At 40.2% G+C, this 21,097-nt stretch overlaps 1 protein-coding gene across 1 annotated transcript in view; it reads left to right on the top strand.

The window, feature by feature from the left end:
- The window catches only part of tg (thyroglobulin), a 353,957-nt gene that overhangs the window by 103,193 nt on the left and 229,667 nt on the right, over positions 1–21,097 (top strand). The window contains exons 28-29 of the mRNA XM_073067481.1: positions 7,953–8,150; positions 18,448–18,612. Of these exons, the coding sequence (XP_072923582.1) occupies positions 7,953–8,150; positions 18,448–18,612 (363 nt within the window). The remainder of the gene's footprint in view (positions 1–7,952; positions 8,151–18,447; positions 18,613–21,097) is intronic.

Raw genomic sequence — 21,097 nt, 5'->3', positions numbered from 1 at the left:
TTAAACAGTCTATTGTGCAATGTTGGAGCTCACAAATATGACCTCCTCCGATCGTTGCTGCCCTTCGGACCCTCGCTCCAAGTTCACCCGTCAGGCAGTCTAACAACTCTCTCTATTTGCGTCTTTTCTCTTCATCTCTCACTGGCTAAAAGACTGTGAAAATATCTCTTCCAGATTCACAAGAAAGAACAACAGCATTCCAAACCCCGTTGTCCCAAGTCATAACCCAAACATTGCTGCTACAGAGAAACCATTACGTTATCAGTGAAACCTTACAGCATGTTACATTTTTTTAGTTACCTTCTGTTGGTTCTTGAAAGCTTTCCAATCCTCTGCCTTCCCACTAATCTTTGCTATATTATATGCCTTTTTTTTGCTTTTAAGCTTATCTTTGACCTCCCTTGTCACCCACGCTTGCCTCAACCTCCCTTTAGAATACTTCTTCACCTTTGGGATGTATCTATCCTGTGCCTTCTGAATTGTCCCCAGAAACTCAAGCCATTGCTGTTTTGCCATCATGCCTGCTAGTAACCCCTTCCAATCAACTTTGGCCAGCTCCTTTTTCATGCCCCTGTAATTCCCTTTACTCCACTGTAATGCTGATACATTAGACTTTATCTTCTCCCTCTCAAACTGTAGGATGAATTCAATCATATTATCACTGACACCCAAGGATTCCTTTACCTTAAGCTCCCTAATCGAATCTGGTTAATTAAACAGCACCCTATTCAGCTCAACCCCAAGCTGCTCTAACAAGATCTTATAGGCATTCTACAAATTCCCCCTTTTGTGATCCAGCACCAACTGAACTTTCCCAATCTACTTGCCTATTGAAATCCATCATGCCTGTCATAACATTTCCCTTATGCTGTACCTTTGGTATTTCTCATTGAAATTTATATCCCACGTTCTGGCTATTGTCTGTGGTCTGTATATGACTCCCATCGGGGTCTTTTTACCCTTTCAGTTTCTTAACTTTGCCCACAAGGTTTCTAGATTTTCCAATCTGATGTCAACTCTTTTTTTTAAAACTCACCCTCTCTACCTACCCTCCTATCCTTTTGATATCATGTGTATCTTTGGATCTTCCTAACTGTGATCTTCTTTCAGCCATGTTTCAGTGATGCCCACAATGTCACACCTGCCAATCTCTAACTGTGCTACAAGATCATCTTCCTTATTCCGTATGCTCAAAGCATTCAAGTACAACACCTTTAGTCCTGTATTTATCACCTTTTTCAACTTTGCCCCAAGATGCACTTCACCTCATCCCACTGACTGCAATTTTTAGCCTATCAGCTAGTCTATCAATCCCTACAGTCTCATTACACACTGCATCGTCTGGTGTATCAATTGCTCCATCCTCAGTCCTATCACTCCAGTTCCTATTCCCCTACCAACTTAGCATTTGTGTTGCTCTATAGCAGCATCTCTAGTCTCTCGCATCTTCATCTCCATACCTCATTCTTAGTTTTTCTTTTCTGCAAGAGTTAAAATACCCAGAGGCAGAATTTAGTCTTAGCCTAATTCCAAAGCAAAATGTTTTTTTAAAGTAATCCCTGCTTACTCTCCTAATTCTCTGGTGCTACCTCCTCCTTCAACCAGCTCACTGCTTTTACATATGTCACCTTGTTTTCTGAAATTTTTGTTCCCTTGTACCACTTGGGTTTCTCATAGACTTCTTCCTTCATTTATTTCTCAGTATTTGCCCTGAATGGGTCTTCACCATCAGTGGTTCCCATCTCAACTTGCCTTGTTCCTTTTTTCATTTCATTTCCAATATCCCTTCAGCCACTTCTCAAATCTAATTTCATAATCACCATCTCAGTCATTTTCTCTCTCACACTCCTCCTGCTTCCTTTCAGATGGTCACAGGCAGGACTGTATCTGACTACTTCCTTCTATCCTTTACAACCATGCTTCAATCTTCTATTCTTGCATCTTTACCCTTGGGTACATTTGCCCACTGTTCATTTTTTCTAAATGTGGTTTTGCATTTCCTTGCTGAAGATTCCAGAAGGCATAGATGGGGTTTATAGTCAAAATCTCCTCCCATGGCTGGGTTGTCCAACAGTAGAGGCCATAGGTTCAAGATGAGGATGAAGGGAGTTTAAAGTGGTTCTGGAATGAGCTGCCAGAGGAGGTGGTGGAGGCAGAAATGGGAAGAACATTAAAGAGACAATATGTCTGAGCAAGAATGAAAGGGATATGGAACTAAAGCAGGAAAATGGGATTATATAAATAGACATGCTGGTCCACATTGACATGTTGTTCCAATGTTGTAGAAATCGATGACACAAAGGCTTAGTGTTCTGACAGTGGAGAGTGTGCTCATAAAGCTAAATGCATCATTTGACCAACGCCTCTCTTGGCAACTGAGCGAGCTGTGCTCAAAACATTCCAGATATTCCACATCTAGCCACATTCATATTGGAAGTACAGTAAAAATCATAATTGTCTTAGTGATGGGTTGCTGTGTGTGTGTTTGGCACCCGTACAAAGAAAATTAGAGGGGCAGCCTCTGCTCCATTTGAAATGTTGCAATATGGTTAACGTGACTGCTGCAGGGCTGGGAAAGATTACAAGCTCACTATCTGCAGATTGGAAGATAAGAAGGAAAAGGAGTAATGCTTTTGTGATGGAACCTAAGTGTTCCAATCACTATCAGATTGTCAGAATTATATTACTCTTTAACAAACAGCTAAAAGTTATCAAGTTTATAATTAATTTTTGCTCCACTAACCTGTTTAAAATAAAATAACAGCTCTGTAAAAATATTAGATTTGTTACATTTTTGGAATTTACTCATTAACTTTACCAGCAGCAACTTGTATTCCATTATCTTCAATCTTTTGGTAGCAAAGTATGATCTCATCGGTGGAAGTGCTTTGGGATATTTTGAAGGATGAAACTATGATATTTCCTCTCCTCTTTATTCCTTGATCTCTCACAAGCTGTGTTCCCTTTGTGGTTAGTTTGTGAGTGTTCTGCTAGAGCCAGCTTTTGTTGATTCAGCTTTTTGGGAAGAATCCAGCTGCTTCTGAAATAGTTTGCAAATGGAATGTTTTGGGTTGTCATGCATGAATGCTTGGAACAATAAGGTAGGGCAACTTGCATTTGAACGGTCTGAAAATGCTTCAGTGCTTAAAAGAAACATTCCTATGTTAGAAACATTTATTTTGTTGATACCAGCATCAAAAGAGCAAATGCAGTTTGTCAGGAAGTGGATTGGAAACAAGGTTTCTGCAGTTAAGATAGGAATGTTTATATTAAAATCAGATAAATGGGCATGGGCATACTGAAGTTCAAAGTTAACTGAGGTCAATTTTGTTTTAGCAATCAAGTTTTGGCAATCAATATTGTCCAATTTTCTAACTGCATGCTCACAGCAATTTGTTTTAAACCGATGAAGGTTCAAGATTCAGGACAAGTACTCACTTTAGTGATCATGTGAATTTGGTATTGGTGATTATATGGCAATAAATTTAAGACTCAAAAAAATCTGCTGGTACAGACAAAGTGGGATTTTTGGGAAGATGCAGAAGAACATTTAAGAAAGAAATTGGGAGAGGAAAATAAAAAGGCAACTGTGGTGAACTACATTTACCTGTCTGGAAACGTCCCCCCCTGCTGACTGCTCCTGTGGCTCCTCCCACTGACCGTGGCTCCTCCCACAGACGCCGGTATAAAGGCAATTGGAGCCTGAGCCCTGCCTCAGTCTCCAGGATGTAGCATGGTGGTCAATTGCTGCTTGTTCTTTCTTCCAGCCAATAAAAGCCTATATCTCGCCTCACGTCTCAGAGAGGTATTGATGGTGCATCAGCAACGAAGTATCCTTGGTAGGAAAGAATAAGGAGAACCCCAGGTTATTCTATATTAGGAGTGAAAAGGTAGAAGAAAGAATGAGTTCCCTTTGGGACTAACAGGCTAATCGATTTGTGAAGTGTGGTTAGTAGAATCCAAATGAATATTAGTTATCTGTATTCACCTGGGTGAAAGAATTGTAGGATAATTAGTCCAGAGATGGCAGTATATACTGGTACTCTGAAGAAAATCATGTTAAAATGATGGAGGTATTAGATCTCTTGGAACATATCAAGGTGGATAAATACCCAGGGCTATATGTGCTCTATCCCAAAATGGGATGGGAAACAAAGGAGGATATTGCTGGGCCCCTAACAGTGATTTTTACATCTTTGTCAGCAATAGGCTGGGACAGCTATTGCTGTTACTTTATTTAAGAAAGGCAGCAGGGATGAGATACATAACTGTAGGTCCTGAGCCTTAAATCAGTGGAGAGAATGTTATCGGAATATATCAAAAGGGCAGGACTCGTGTATATTTGGAAAGGCAGTGATGGATCAGGGACAGTAAGCATGTCTTTGTGAAGGGGCTATCCTGTGTCACTAATTTGAAAGGGGATGGATGAAGGCAGTGATCTGAAAGAAGTATATAAGATTATGAGGGGCATAGATATTAAAATTCATTTTCCATCAAAGGGATATCTAAAATAAGAGGGCATGTAGTTAAGGTGAGAGGGAAGATTTCTGAATGTGTTCTGGGGAGTAAGTTTTTACAAAAAAGAATAGTTGATACCTGGAGTATGCTGCCAAGGAGGTGATAATTATTAATCTGATTATTATGTTTAAGAGATGTTTCTATATACACACTAGGGGAGGCAAGGCATAAAAAGATATGGACTTTATTTAGGGATGCAGCATAGTAACATTCTGACCCAATGAGCTCACACCACCCAGTTATACCCATGTGACCAACTAACCTGCCAATCTGTACATCTTTGGAATGTGGGAGGAAACCAAGGCATCCAGAGGAAACCCAGAAGGTCATAGGGACAATGTACAAACTCCTTATAGAGAGTGACAGGAATTGAACCCATTTTGTTGCTGATGTCATAGTGTTATGCTGACTGCTGTGCTACCATATAACAATTACAGCATGGAAACAGGCTATCTCGGCCCTTCTAGTCCGTGCCAAACACTTAGGCTACGTCCACACTACACCAGATAAATCCGTAACCAAAGCTTTTTCTCTTCGTTTTTACCCTCCGTCCACACTAAAATGGCGTTTTCGTCTCCCGAAACTGGAGCTTTTCAGAAACGCTTTCCGGGGTGGGTATTTTTAAAAATGCTGCTTGGGCAGATCAATGTGGGCGGGGTAACCAGAGAAATCTGAAAACGCTATCAGACGGCAGCGCGCTATTTCATTGTTTTCTTGAACGCAACCTAACAATTTCAGAACAGACGGCAACAAGACTGAAGCCAGAAGAGTTAGAAATGTAGAATAGTTAATAATTAATAATTATCACCTCCATGGCAGCATACTCCAGGTATCAACTATTCTTTTTGTAAAAACTTACTCCTCAGAACTCATTCAGAAATCTTCCCTCTCGCCTTAACTACATGCCCTCTTATTTTAGATATCCCTTTGATGGAAAATGAATTTTAATATCTATGCCCCTCATAATCTTATATACTTCTTTCAGATCACTGCCTTCATCCATCCCCTTTCAATACCCATAACATACTGAATAAATAAGTATACTCACTTGGCCTTGTTTTCTGTCCTTGCTTGTATGAAGGTGGTTTACCTATTTATGCAAGTACTTCTCTGACAATAGATGTGTAACAGCCTAATGTAACATTGTATGGAAATACAAGATAACACTGATGCAGACATGTTTTACACATTTAACAAGGTGCTTTATTAATGCAACAGAGTTAGTCAGTTTTTCAATGTTCGTTGTCAGCCCGGTCAATCTGTCTGTGAACTCCCTGTCGGTTGCCTGCATACGCTCCAGTATTTGTTTTTTTTACTTTTAAGTTCTCCTGCATGAGAGCCAACAGCTGTCCGTCATTTTAAGTTTTTCTAGTCTGTAGCTACATAAATGTGCACTTTCACACCGAGATTCAACACCAAACAGGTTGCTTGTTTTCGGTAGATGAGTCCTGCGTATGTGCAGTAGGAGGAGATTCGCCAAAATCTCCGTTTCAATGTAGACAGAGATACTTTTAAAAATGCATAGTGTGGACGCCTATCGTTTTTACGTGAAACCGGCGTTTTCAAAATGATCCGGTCTAGTGTGGATGTAGCATTATTCTCACCTAGTCCCACTGACCCACACTCAGCCCATAACCCTCCATTCCTTTCCTGTCCATATACCTATCCAATTTTTTTTTAAATGGCAATATCGAACCTGCCTCTACCACTTCTACTGGAAGCTCGTTCCACACAGCTACCACTCTCTGAGTAAAGAAATTCCCCCTTGTGTTACCCCTAAACTTTTGCCCCTTAACTCTTAACTCATGTCCTCTTGTTTGAATCTCCCCTACTCTCAATGGAAAAAGCCTATTCACATCAAATCTATCTATCCCACTCATAATTTTAAATACCTCTGTCAAGTCCGCAGCAAACTTCTATGCTCCAAAGAATAAAGACTAACTTGTTCAACCTTTCTCTGTAACTTTGGTGCTGAAACCCAGGTAACATTCTAGTAAATCTCCTCTGTACTCTCTCTATTTTGTTGACATCTTTCCTATAATTTGGTGACCAGAACTGTACACAATACTTCAAATTCGGCCTTACCAATGCCTTGTACAATTTTAACATTACATCCCAACTCCTATACTCAATGCTCTGATTTATAAAGGCCAGCATACCAAAAGCTTTCTTCACCACCCTATCCACATGAGATTCCACCTTAGGGAACTATGCACCATTATTCCTAGATCACTCTGTTCTACTGCATTCCTCAATGCCCTACCATTTACCATGTATGTACTATTTTGATTATTCCTACCAAAATGTAGCACCTCACACTTATCAGCATTAAACTCCATCTGCCATCTTTCAGCCCACTCTTCTCACTGGCCTAAATCTCTCTGCAAGCTTTGAAAACTTACTTCATTATCCACAACGCCACCTATCTTTGTATCATCTGCATACTTACTAATCCAATTTACCACCCCATCATCCAGATCATTAATGTATATGATAAACAACATTGGACCCAGTACAGATCCCTGAGGCACACCACTACTCACCGGCCTCCAACCTGACAAAGTTATCCACCACTACTTTCTGGCATCTCCCATCCAGCCACTGTTGAATCCATTTTACTACTTCAATATTAATACCTAACGATTGAACCTTCCTAACTAACCTTACTGTCCAACAGGATCAACTGTGTATAAATAGGATTGAATGTAGATGGGCAAACTGGTTCACATGGAGGTGGTGGGCCATAGGCCAGATCTGTATGCTGTACCACTCTGACTCCCAGGTGGGAAACTTCAGGAAAAGAAAAAACTTTGGGAAATTTAGTGTGTTTAAGCATCTCATAGCAGTTGCTCGCTCTCTATAGAGTCATCAAATCCTCCTATGAGAAAGTGGAAAGTCCCCATTACGCAGTGAGTTTGATCTCTCCCTTTGAATGATACCTCACTTCTCTATCATATCAAGGATAGAGGTTTAGCATTAGACATAACTTTACATGGGAAAAATCTATTGGAATGGGAACTGCAGGTTATCCCCTGGACTAGGTACTGTACTATATGAAGGTGATCACCATTATTAGCTTATCAAATTACACAGACAATAACTTCTGAACTTAATTGCCTCAACATTGAGTATAGTCTCATGTAGTGTTTGTTCCCTCTAAAGCAGATTCTTGAACAAACAGGTCTATTGAGGTTGAATGATTTGATATTAGTCTGTGTAGATTTTATGTTATAACCTAGATTGCTCAGCTTGAAAGCCATGTGAAAAGAAACTCAATGTTTATTTTTCAGAAGTGAGTTGAAGAACAGAACAGGAAAATAGAAGGATAAGCTACGAATTGTGCAGCTGTTTTGAAAAACTGGCATAAGAGCAATAAACTAAATAGCCGCCTTCTGTACTGCAAAATTCAATGTTTTGTTCTTAATTTTCTCTAGGTCAAGAATTCACCACTTCGTTTCACAAGACCTTTGTGCGGACAGATTATCGTAATGTCAATACAGGAGTATACAAGACTATCGCATTTTCTGCAGATGCTTCAAGCTTAACAAATGTACATCACTTCTGTCGGCAGACCTGCGGGGAGGAGCAGTGCTGTGATGGATTTGTGTTGAGTCAGTTGTCTCTTGACAGAGGTACAGCAACTCTAAGAAAGATTTCCAAGAAATATTGCAACGGGCAGTACTGTATTTTTAATTTTCTGCAGTCATTGGTTACAGTCATGTAGAAAAGTGTGATGCAGCATATAAACAAGACCTTTGGACCGACGTATTAACTATTAATCATCAGTCCATACTATTCTCATTTACCAGCACTTGTTCTGTATCTTTCTATTCCCTGAAACCTTCATTGCTGCATTAAAGATGTCTTCAGCTGTCTTAGATGATACATTAAAAATTAAAGGGCTTCAATCCTCATTACTATATTAGAAGGGGATATCTCTCGGACTGGATACCACATTATATGGAGAGATCAGATTTAGAATCAGAATTAGAATCCGGTTTATTATCACTGACAAATGTCATGGAATTTGTGGTTTTGCAGCAGCAGTACAGACAAAGTTACTATAAATAACAAAATACCTAAATAGTAATCAAGCTTAAGGAGTTCTATGTTTTAAAAGGGGAATTTTTTTGAAATAAATTTTACTGCAAAGGCATTACCTGCATTACATGGCAGGGAGCTGTTGGATTGGTTGATACTTTCCATTACGGAATATGGTAAGTATAGGATATGCCATTATATAGCCTGGAGCTCAGAGTGGTTGTTACATTGCGTAATGTGAAATCCCAGACTGGGTAGATTGTATATAGCACTTAAACCATTGGAGATCTGTTCCAGATTGCACACTTTAGTGCTTACAGACCTACGAGGCAGATGGAGAAGCAGCAGGACCATAAGACAAAGGAGCAGAAGTTGGCCATTCGGCCCATTGAGTTTGCTCCGCCATTTTATCACGAGCTGATCCATTCTCCCATTTAGTCCCACGCCCCCGCCTTCTCACCATAACCTTTGATGCCCTGGCTGCTCGGATACATATCAATCCCTGCCTTAAATACACCCAATGACTTGACCTCCACTGCCGCCCATGGCAACAAATTCCACAGATTCACCATCCTCTGGCTAAAAAAATTTCCTCGCATCTCTGTTCTGAATGGGCGCCCTTCAATCCTTAAGTCATGCCCTCTCGTACTAGACTCCCCCACCACGGGAAACAACTTTGCCACATCTACTCTGTCCATGCCTTTCAACATTCGAAATGTTTCTAGGAGGTCCCTCCTCATTCTTCTAAACTCCAAGAAGTACAGTCCAAGAGTGGTCAAACGTTCCTCATATGTTAACCCCCTCATTCCCGGAATCATTCTAGTGAATCTTCTCTGAACCCTCTCCAATGTCAGCATATCCTTTCCTTAAATAAGGAGCCCAAAACTGCACACAATACTCCAAGTGAGGTCTTACTAGTGCCTTATAGAACCTCAACATCACATTCCTGCTCCTATACTCTATTCCTCTAGAAATGAATGCCAACATTGCATTCACCTTCTTCACCACCGACTCAACCTGGAGGTTAACCTTAAGGGTAGCCTGCATGAGGACTCCCAAGTCCCATTGCATCTCAGAACTTTGAATCCTCTCCCCATTTAAATAATAGTCTGCCCGTTTATTTCTTCTACCCTTGTACATGAACATACACTTTCTAACATTGTATTTCATTTACCACTTCTTTGCCCATTCTCCCAATCTATCCAAGCCGCTCTGCAGACTCTGTTTCCTCAGCACTACTGGCCCCTCTACCTATCTTTGTATCATCAGCAAACTTAGCCACAAAGCCATCCATTCCATAATCCAAATTGTTGATATACAACGTAAAAAGAAGCGGCCCCAACACGGACCCTTGTGGAACACCACTGGTAACCGGCAGCCAACCAGAATGGGATCCCTTTATTCCCACTCTCTGTTTCCTGCCAATCAGCCAATGCTCTATCGACGTATGTAACTTTCCCATAATTCTATGGGCTCTTATCTTGTTTAGCAGCCTCATGTGCGGCACCTTGTCAAAGGCCTTCTGAAAATCCAAATACACAACATCCACTGCATCTCCCTTGTCTAGCCTACTTGTAATTTCCTCAAAAAATTGCAATAGGTTTGTCAGGCAGGGTTTTCCTTTAAGGAAACCATGCTGAGTTCTGCCCATCTTGCCATATGCCTCCAGGTACTCCATAACCTCATCCTTGACAATCGACTCCAATGACTTCTCAACCACTGATGTCAAGCTAACAGGTCTATAATTTCCTGCAACACACACAAAATGCTGGTGGAACACAGCAGGCCAGGCAGCATCTATAGTGAGAAGCGCTGTCGATGTTTTGGGCTAAGACCCTTTGTCAGGATGAAATGTGGACAGCGCTTCTCCCTATAGATGCTGCCTGACCTGCTGTGTTCCATCAACATTTTGTGTGTGTTGCTTGAATTTCCAGCATCTGCAGATTTCTTCGTCTTTTCCTTTCATAGTTCATCTTTTCTCTCTTAATGACCTTCTTAGTTTCCTTTTCTAAGCTTTTAAAAACTTCCCAATCCTCTGACTTCCCACTAACTTTTGCTTCCTTGTATGCCCTTTCCTTTGCTTTTACTTTGGCTTTGACTTCTCTTGTCAGCCATGGTTGCATCCTTTTTCCATTCGAAAATTTCTTTTTTTGGAATATATGTGTTGCACCTTCCTCACTTCTCGCATAAACTCCCCTCACTTCTCTCATAGACTCCAGCCACTGCTGCTCTGCCGTCCTTCCCGCTAGGGTCCCTTTCCAGCTCCCCCCTCATGCCACTGAAATTTCCTTTACTCTACTGAAATACTGATGCATCAGATTTCTGCTTCTCTTTCTCAAATTTCACAGTGAACTCAATTGTGTTATGATCACTGCTTCCTAAGGGTTTCTTCACCTCAATCTCGCTAATCACCTCTGGTTCATAGCCCAATACCCAATCCAGTACAGCCGATCCCCTAGTGGGCTCAACAACAAGCTATTTTAAAAAACCATCTCATAGACATTCTACAAATTCTCTCTCTTGAGATCCAGTGCTGACCTGATTTTCTTAATCCACTGGCATGTAAAGATCCCCCACAATTATCATAACACTGCCCTTCTGGCAAGCCTTTTCTATTTCCTGTTGTAATTTGTAGTCCACATCACTACAGCTGTTAGGAGGCTTCTATACAACTGCCATCAGGGTCCTTTTACCCTTGTGATTTCTTAGCTCAATCCATAACTGGATGATTGAAAAGAAAGCCAAGGTAGAACAGGGCTGAAGAAGCTTCTCCAATTGAGTAATTGTGAGGCACATCAGTCAAAGGAAGGAAGTCTTCTAGCTGAGTGACCATTTTGGAGCATCTTTTTGTGAGTGAGGCCAACATTTAAGTGGGAGTGCTGCTTTGACTCCTGGGATGACACTGATCAGAGATACAGGTAAGGCTGGTAAGATCAGCTTAATATTAGGGTAGGTATGCTCCTCCTGTGGGATATGGGATGTAGGATGTAGCATTCCTGAAGACTAAATTGTGTGAAATGCACCCAGGTGCAGATTTTGACTGACCATATTAAGGAACTGGAGTTGGAGCCGGATGCATTCAGGATCATTTAGCATGCTAAGATAAACATGGATAAGAATGTTAGTGAGGTGGTCACGCTTAAGGTACTGTCAATAGTTGGGATAAAATTAAAAAGAAGCAAGGGGATGAGGCAGATACAGCAAGATTTTTCCGTGTCCATTGCCCTCACAAGCAGGTCCACCTTTCTGAATACTGCTGGGGGGTGGGTGGGGTGTTATCCTTCAGTGGGTAGCAGCAGTATTCAGGTCTGTGGATGTGTGACTTCCTGTGAAGCTCAGCAGGAATGGGTGCTGTCAGAGCACCAGTGACAGGAGACTGCTTAGTTAAGGGGCAGACAGGAGATCCTGAGGCCACAGAAGAAACACCAGGATGATATGTTGCCTCATGGATGCCAAGGTCAAGGATATTTTTGAGTGGATACAGAATATTCTCAAGAGAGGGGTCAAATAACTAGAGGATATTTTACACATTGGTACAAATGATTTAGAAAAAGTGACAAGGTCCTATGGACTGAGTATAGAGAGTTAGGAAAGAAGTTAAAAAGCAGGAACTAAAAGGAAGTGATATCTTCATTACTTCCAGTGCAATATTCTAGTGCAGGCAGGAATAGAATGATAGGCAAGCTGAATCCTTGTCTGAGGAGCTAATGTAGGGATTCGGGTTCTTGGATCCCTGTGCTTCTGGGAGGGGGTAACCTCTGCACCTGAACAGGAGGGGAACCAATATCCAGGTAGAGAAATTTACAAGTTCTACTTGAGAAGCTTTAAACTAGATTGGCAGGCATATCGGACCCTGTGGAGTAGAAAAGTTGAGAAGACTGGAAAAATATTGTAGCCCACAACAGCGAGTTTTAAAAATCAGGCTAGCTAGGAGGATGGTAAAAGAAGAGGAAATACTGATGGTTTAATCTGCATTTATTACCATGCAAGAGGCTTATTGGCTAAAATGGATGAATGCAAGTTGTAGACTGGCTCTGGGGATTGGGATATTATTGCATTAACGAAAACATGGCTGAGAGAAGGACAGGACTGACAGTTTGATGTTCCAGGATACAGATGCTACAGTTGTGACAGAGATAGATGAGGGTGGGATAGTAGGAACTATCTCTATGGATTTTAGAAAGGCCTTTGATAAGGTTCTGTATGGCAGGCTAGCCTGGAAGATTAGAAGGCATAGCCTTCATTGGTCAGGACATGAAGCACAGGATTTGGGACATTGTATTGTAGTTATCCCAAATGTTGTTGAGACTGCATTTGGATAATTGGGTACAGTTTTGGTCATCCTGTCGTAGGAATGACATCATTAAACTAGAAAAAGTGCAGGAAAGATTTGTATGGATGATGCCAAAACTCAAAGGATTGAATTATAGGGCAAGATTAGGCAGAATAGGAGGCAGAGGTGTGACCTTAGAGATGCATAAAATCACGTGAGGGATAAATAGGGTAAACACAGTCTTTGTTTCTATGGAAAGGAGTCTAAAAGCTAGAGGTCATAGGTTTAAGATAAGAGGTGAAAGACTTAAATAGTCCTGAGGTACAACTTCTTCATGAAGAGGTTGCATATATGGAATGAGCAGCCAGTGAAAGTGGATGAGGCAGGTTCAATAACAAGAGTCAAAATCTCCTGGATAAGTACATGGATAGGAGGGGCATAGAGCGATATGGGTCAAGCATGGGCAAATGGGACTAGCATGGTCAATATGACAAGTTGTGGCGAAAGGCCTGTATTAATGCTACATTCAATGACTCAATACACAGTTTCATACGACAATCAGCCATCAGCTCAAGTCATCAGCTATTCTAGGAGCATTAGAGTCAAATGATAGTGAAGTTCAGAGTTGCTAGTTTAAAGCATTAACTTGCAGCTTATTTATTCCAAGAAAATACAGGCATGCTGAAAGAATGTGGTCTAGTACTTAATAATTGTACAGAAAATTTCTGGCTGCTCATGTCACTGAAGTAATTTGTCATAGTCTGTAACATCAAGAAAATAATTGTGGGATTATTCTTGGAATAACATACTATTCCTGATGCTTTAAAAAAAATATTTTTGAAAGGGAGTATGAAAATGGAAAAGCATAGTAAACAGGAGAAGGATGAAAACTTATGACCTTTTGTGCCTGTTCTGCATTCATTAAGTTTACAGCCATTCTGATCTTGACCTCAGCTTTGCTTTCCTACCAGTCACCCGTAACTCTTGACTCTCTTAAATTGAACTTCAACTGTTTTCTGGGATGAGGAGTTCCATCTGAGAGAAGAAAATCCTCCTCATTTCTATGTGTTACTTCTAATTCTGATATTATACTTCATACATCTACATTTGTAGATAACACGAGTGAATCAGCAGATGCTGGAAATAAATAAAAAACACAAAATGCTGGCAGAACTCAGCAGGCCAGACAGCATCTATGGGAGGAGGTAGTGATGACGTTTCGGCCCGGAATGTCGTCACTACCTCCTCCCATAGATGCTGTCTGGCCTGCTGAGTTCTGCCAGCATTTTGTGTTTTTTATTACGTTTGTAGCTAACTTCACTTGAGGAAAAATATTTTTTTCATCTACATTATTAAACACATTCAGAATCCAACATGTTTTAATAAGATTACCTTTCATTTTTCTAAACTCCAATGGGTTTAAGTTCAACCATTTAATCACTCTTAATACTATCCCTTCATCCCAGTATTCAGCCTTGTGAATCTTATTTGAGCTGTGTCCAGTATCAAGATTATCTCTGCTGAAAAAGAACAAAACTATATACTGTAGTCCAGGAATGTATTTATCAATGCCTATTTCAGAGGTAGAAAATACATTTGTACACAAACTCTTTTGAGTTGATGTCAAGATTGCTTTCTGCAGTAACTTCAGAATAAATTTCTATTTCTCATTTGTGAGGTTTTCCAGATGTCTCTATGCAGCAACATTCTGTAGTCTCAATCTGCCTGGTTCTCCTCTTGCTCTTGATATACGTATAGAATGCCTTGGGATTCTTTTTAATCCTACTTGCCAAAGTTTTTTATGCCCCCCTGTAGTTTTCCTAATTCCCATTTTGCGTTCTTTTCTGGCTTCTTTATAATCCTCAAGGGTTCTATTTGAATCTAGCTTCCTAAGCTTTACTTAATGTTCCTTTTTCTTGACTAAATTCATCACATCTCTTGACATCCTGGTTCTGTTACATTGCCATACTTGTTCTTCCTTCTGACTGGAATATACCTATTCTGTACTCTGTGCATTTGGTCTTTAAACACCCTCCATATGTCAGATATGGAATTGCTCAAAAGCTATCTGTTCCCAATTAACTCTCCCTAGTTCCTGCCTAATGCTCTTGTAATTTTCCCTGCTTTAATTTAATATTTTCCTGCAAGGTCCATATTTATTCATCATCACATGCCATGTCACTTGACCATGATTGTTCTTGGTAAAGTTTTCTACAGAAATGCTTTGCCATTGCCGCCTTCTGGGCATTAGCATTGTTCCCAGCCGTTATCAATATGTCTGAGAATGTCTGCCTGATGTCAGTGGTTGCGTAACCAGGACTTGTGATATGCACCAGCTGCTCATATAACCATCCATCATCAGCTCCCATGGCTTCATATGACCCTGATCGGGGGGAAAAGCACCTTCCCGAGGGTGACCTGCAGGTGAGCAGAGTGAATGAGCCCCTTACACCTCCTTTGGTAGAGATGTATCTCCAACCTGCTACCCAATCCTTATCTATAGCTATCTTAAAGCTTAAGGAGTAGTGGTCACTATTCCCTAACTGCTCACTTACTGAATGATCAATCTCCTTAATAGGCTTATTACCCAACACCAGGTCCCAGTACAGCCCCTCTACTTGTTGCATCATCTACAGTACAGACTGATTCAAGAAATGCTCTTGGATGCACCTAAAATTCTGCCTCATCCAATCCTCTTGCACTCAGAAGGTCTCAATTTATATTAGGAAAGTTGATGTCCCCCATGACAACAGCCTGATTGTTTTGAAACCTTTCCTTAATCTGCCTGCATGTCTGTTTTTCTGTTGGGTGTCTGCAGTGCAATCACTCTTCTTATTTCTGAGTTCTATCTATATAGTGGATGTGCCTTCCAGTTTATCTTCTTGGAAGTGCAACTTTCTTTCCCTCTTTTAACTCCCTCTCTATCTTTTTCTAAAACATTGAGACACTTGACATTAAGCATCCTCTCTTAAACCAAGTCTCTGTAATGGTTCCATCATAGTTCCATGTACTGATCCATGTTCTAAGTTCATCACTTACAGAAGTGGGTCGAAGAGTGGCAAATGGATTTCAGCTTAATTGTGAGGTGATGTATTTTGGAAAATCAAACCAGAGTAAGACTTCTATTTATAAAGGTAGGGCATAGAGGAATGTAATGTAAAGAGTGACTTGGGAGTAGCAGTATGTTGTTCATTGGAGTTCATTGAAGTATGTTCATCACAGGTAGATATAGTGGCGAAGATGTTGTTTAGCACGTTGGCGTTCATCAGTCAGGGCACAGAGTACAGGAGTTATTATAGGACATTATGTTGAAGGTTATAAGTTGTTGATGAAGCTGTACTGTATAGAGTTTTGATCACTTTGTTGTTAAACTGGAAAGATTGCAGAAAAGATTTACAAGGATATTGCCAGGATGAGAGGCCCTGAGTTATAGGTAGAGGTTGGCCAGTATAGGTGTTTATTCCTTGGAACAAAGGAGAATGAGGGGCAGCCTTCATAGTAGTGTTTAACATTGTGAGAGGAATATATAAGGCCTTTTCTGCAGGGTAAGGAGTCCAAAATTAGAAGACATAGATTTAGGGTGGGGTCAAAAAATTTAAAATGTACCTGAAGGAGAATCTTTTCATGCAGAAGTTGGTAAATATGCAGAATGAGATGCCACAATTAGCAAGTACAGTAGTATCACTTAAGGATCGATTGGATAGGAACATGGAGGGGAGGAGCCTCTATCTTTCCAGTTCTGTAAAGAGACTCAACCCAAATCAGTGACTCGGTTTCTCTTTATTAATGCTGCCTGATCCGCTGAGTTCCTCAAGTGTTCCAACTCACCTTGGATCTTATGTGACCTCATCTTCTGGACCATGCCACCATGACAGACCTTCTCAAATGTTTTCCTAAAGTCCATATAGCAGTATCTGTTGCCCTACCCTCATAATCATCTTCATTATTTTCTGAAAAATCACAATCAAATTTGTGAGAGAGGACTTCCCCAGCAGAATGCCAAGTTGACTATCCCTATGTTTCCATGCTTTTCCAAATGCATGTAAATACTGCCCCTAACCATCTCTCCATAGAAGCCTTACCAGCCTATAATTTCCTGGCCGGTAAAATAAACATAAAATATCATTCAAAAAATTAGAATATTCTTTTTCTTTTCAGAACCGGAAGGCATACCAAAAAATCAATCAAAAATAAAAGTCTGACATAAATAAAGAAAAGACAATTACTTAACTTTCCCCCAAGAACTGATTTCTTCCATGTTTTTGAATAAAGACTGCCAGGCTTGGACTGTTTAATGCAATATAGGTGTGCAAGCAAAGGCTGCAGCTACGTGTAGGACAATATGTGGAAAATCGCTATGCCCTATTGGGCTGCAGGAAGAATTATATCGGGCAGCTGGTTGCATAAGTTGTATGGAAGAAAATGATTGTACAGGAACCAGCTTTGGAAACTGAAATTCTGTGAAGATTAGATCTGCCCAAAGTTCTGCTTTACTATTCTTCCAGCTGATGTAGAGATCCTTACATTTTTCAGCATTATATTCCATCTACACGATTCATCTATTCACCTTACCAAAGCTGTTCCCTCACAATTAGCTTTTCCATCCATCTACATCATAATAAGTGATTTGAAGCTTCAGCATTGATCCTGAACCATATAAACTGTTATAGCTTGCCAACTTGAAAATGATTTATCCTCACTCTTAGTTTCCTGTTACTTTGCATGAATAACTATTGTCATTTAGTGTAGATAACATAAATAGGCGTGCTTATTGAATTAGGTTCATTTCTTTGAATGGTTTAATTTGTAATACTACACATCCAGTTTCTGTGCTTCTACATATTTCCTTTTTGCATTGAAAATACACTTCCAATGATGGGAATGAAAGCTCCAATGACACAGAAGAGACCCTTCTAATGTCTGTTCTATGCTAATAGCGTTACCCTTTCATCCATTGTTCAGGAATTGTTTTGCTGTTACACTGGGTCAGATGAATTGTACAAGGCATTGGTAAGGCCGAATTTGGAGTATTGTGTACAGTTCTGGTCACAGAATTATAGGAAGGATGTCAACAAAATAGAGAGAGTACAGAGAAGATTTACTAGAATGTTACCTGGGTTTCAGCACCTAAGTTACAGGGAAAGATTGAACAAGCTAGGTCTTTATTCTTTGGAGCATAGAAGGTTGAGGGGGGACTTGATAGAGGTATTTAAAATTATGAGGGGTATAGATAGAGTTGACATGGATAGGCTTTTTCCATTGAGAGTAGGGGAGATTCAAACAAGAGGACGAGTTGAGACTTAGGGGGCAAAAGTTTAACGGTAACATGAGGGGGAATTTCTTTACTCAGAGTGGTAGCTGTGTGGAATGAGCTTCCAGTAGAAGTGGTAGAGGCAGGTTCGGTATTGTCACTTAAAGCAAAATTGGATAAGTATATGGACAGGAAAGGAATGGAGGGTTATGGGCTGAGTGCGGGTCAGTGGGAGTAGGTGAGGGTAAGTGTTCGGCATGGACTAGAAGGGCCGAGATGGCCTGTTTCCGTGCTGTAATTGTTATATGGTTAAAAGGGATAGCATGGTATTTATAGCATTTAATTGTGAATGATTGGTTTTCAGGTACCCTCCTCTGTGGTCTGATCAGTTATCCAGATGTACTACTTTGTAACGTTGATGACTGGCAGACAGCAACTGCACTCAATGATGGTGTTTGTGGTGGTGTTAATTCAAACACACAAAAGAAGATCCTCACGTCGAATATTGGGGGACAGGAGTTCAGTGGCTGTAAGTAAACAATTTGTTGGTGTGATTACTTCCTGATCTATTAATTACTCAGCAATGTTCAGTTTCAAGTAAAGTAAAGGAAAGGATGAAGGATTACTGTTTTCCATTTCATCACCTCAAGATGTATCAAACAGTTTACACACAATTAACTTTTAAACTGTAACCATATTAGAATATAGGAGAGGCTTAGCTAAAAGACACGCAGTAAGTTTCCATTAGCAACAATAAAATATGAACAGATAGATGAGAGATTAACACTACCTACCAGACTGGGGCCAGCTCACTTTCTATGATCCAGATAGAAACAGCAGAATGGTTGGCACAATACTCACAGTGCCAAGTCTGAAACTGGAACTAGGAATATTCAAGAATTGGTTCTTAGTCTAGCAGGAGATGTAATTTCTTAAAACAGTTATTATCTCAGCTCTAGAAATGGGCCTTTCAGGAAAGCTGACCAAGGATTAGCTGGCGAGAGGACGTTGCCTCTATCTTATTGAACAGTCTATCACGGTATAGTCACAGACAAGGAGACAGCAAAGCCAATATTCTGAGGACGACATGGAACAACAGTGCAGTGGTTTGGCATGAGTTTGCATTTATAATTCCACACATCATTGAATTCCACATCTGAATATATCACAATGAAGAACAGTATGTGCTCACTGTCACATCCCTTAAGCGAGGACAAAATGTTGGAAAAGCATTGTTCCTGATATACACTTGTGGATCCTTTTAGAAGCATATGTTGGCAAAAAAATCAGTGAAGACAGATTCAGTGAAAAGTCAACTGAGCTTTAATAGCTTGAATGTGAAAATTAATTAAGTCAGTGCTCAGTTTTCATAGGGTTTTGGATGATTCTGAAAACTTTCCAGCTCTCAGTTGCACTGAACAGTTTGATTTATGTAATCAGATCTGCTTCATTCTCATGAAGTTACAGTTCAGTAAAAGTGTGGCACCAGCTTTTATCCAATGGATCAGTGGCTGTTGCATTTGATATCTAGCAGCTCACTGTTCAAGTCTAAGTTCAAGTTTATCCTCATTGAGCTGTATACATGTACACTGCCAAACGAAATAATGTTCCTCTGGACAAAGGTGCACAATACAGTACATTTAACTCAGGCAACAATACATAATGTAATTTTACCATAAATAAATTAACAAATAATATTTTTCTAAAAGATTGACTTTTAGCATAAGATGCATTGGAGTAATTTGCCATTAAGAAAATAATCATGTGAATATTTTTGGAATGACATTTTATTTATGTTGCATTTTCATAAATTTTAAACAATGGCAGTATGAAAATACAAAGTATATAAGCACAAGATAGAAGGACTAAAACATATAGACTCTTGAGCTGATCTGAACTTGCCCTCAGTTTTACTTCCCTGGTTGTTTCCTGCAACCATTGGCTCTGATGGTTCAAGAATTTGTCTACTGCAATCATCGACAAAAACAATGATTAAATTTTCACTTTTCTGGAATGAGGAGTTCCTAGCATTTATAACCAACAAAGAAAAAAATACTCCCAATTTATCTGTGTGACCTCTTACTCTGAAATAACACTGTAATTCTAGATGATCTAGAATGATTAGCTAAATGAAAAAGCTTTTCATCATCTACACTATCAAACACCCTCAGAAGCTAACATTTTAGTTAGATCACCTTCCATTCTTCTCAACTTCAATGGTTTTACACCCAATCACTTAGTCACTCTTCTTAATTTCAGATCCAGATTCAGTTTATTGTCATTTATAAACCACAAATGCAATGCAGTTTAAAAAATGAGACAACGTTCTCCGGAATGATATCACGAAAAAGCACAAAACAGACCACACAAGAAAAACCACATAACGTTTGGCAATCCCCAATCCAGAGTCCGGAGAGGCTGCTGCATATTGATATCACGCTACCGTCTTAGCATGTTCCCTGGAAAGGAACTACAAACCCATCAGACAAACCTAAAGCTACAAGACCTACACAAAACCACATAGTTACATATAGTTATAGTTAGCATATAGTTTCAACAGTGCAGACAATACCATAATTGATAAAAGACTAACTGACAAAGACCACATAATTATAACACATAGTTTCAACTGCAAAGCAATACCATAATCTGATAAAGAGCAGTCCATGGCACGGTTTAAAGGAAAGTCTCAAAGTCCCAACAGCCCATCATCTCACGCAGATGGTAGAAGGAAGAAAAACTCTTCCTGCCATGAACCTCCAGCATCGCAGCTTGCCGATACAGCACTTTGGGAGCTTCGACCACAGCCAACTCCGAGTCCGTCTGAAAACTTCGAGCCTCCGACACCGAGCACCATCTCTGCCGAGCACTTCAACCCTGGCACCAGCTGCCAAGCAACAGGCAAAGCCGAGGATTCGGGGCCTTCCTCCCGGAGATTTTTCCGATCGCACTGTAGCAGCGGCAGCGAAACAGGCATTTCAAAAATTTCACCAGATGTTCCTCTGTGCTTCACA

Source organism: Hemitrygon akajei, chromosome 1, assembly GCF_048418815.1.
Source record: "Hemitrygon akajei chromosome 1, sHemAka1.3, whole genome shotgun sequence".
Lineage (NCBI taxonomy): Eukaryota > Metazoa > Chordata > Chondrichthyes > Myliobatiformes > Dasyatidae > Hemitrygon > Hemitrygon akajei.
Note: the sequence above shows the minus strand (reverse complement) of the source record. Positions and strands in the feature narration are given on the sequence as shown.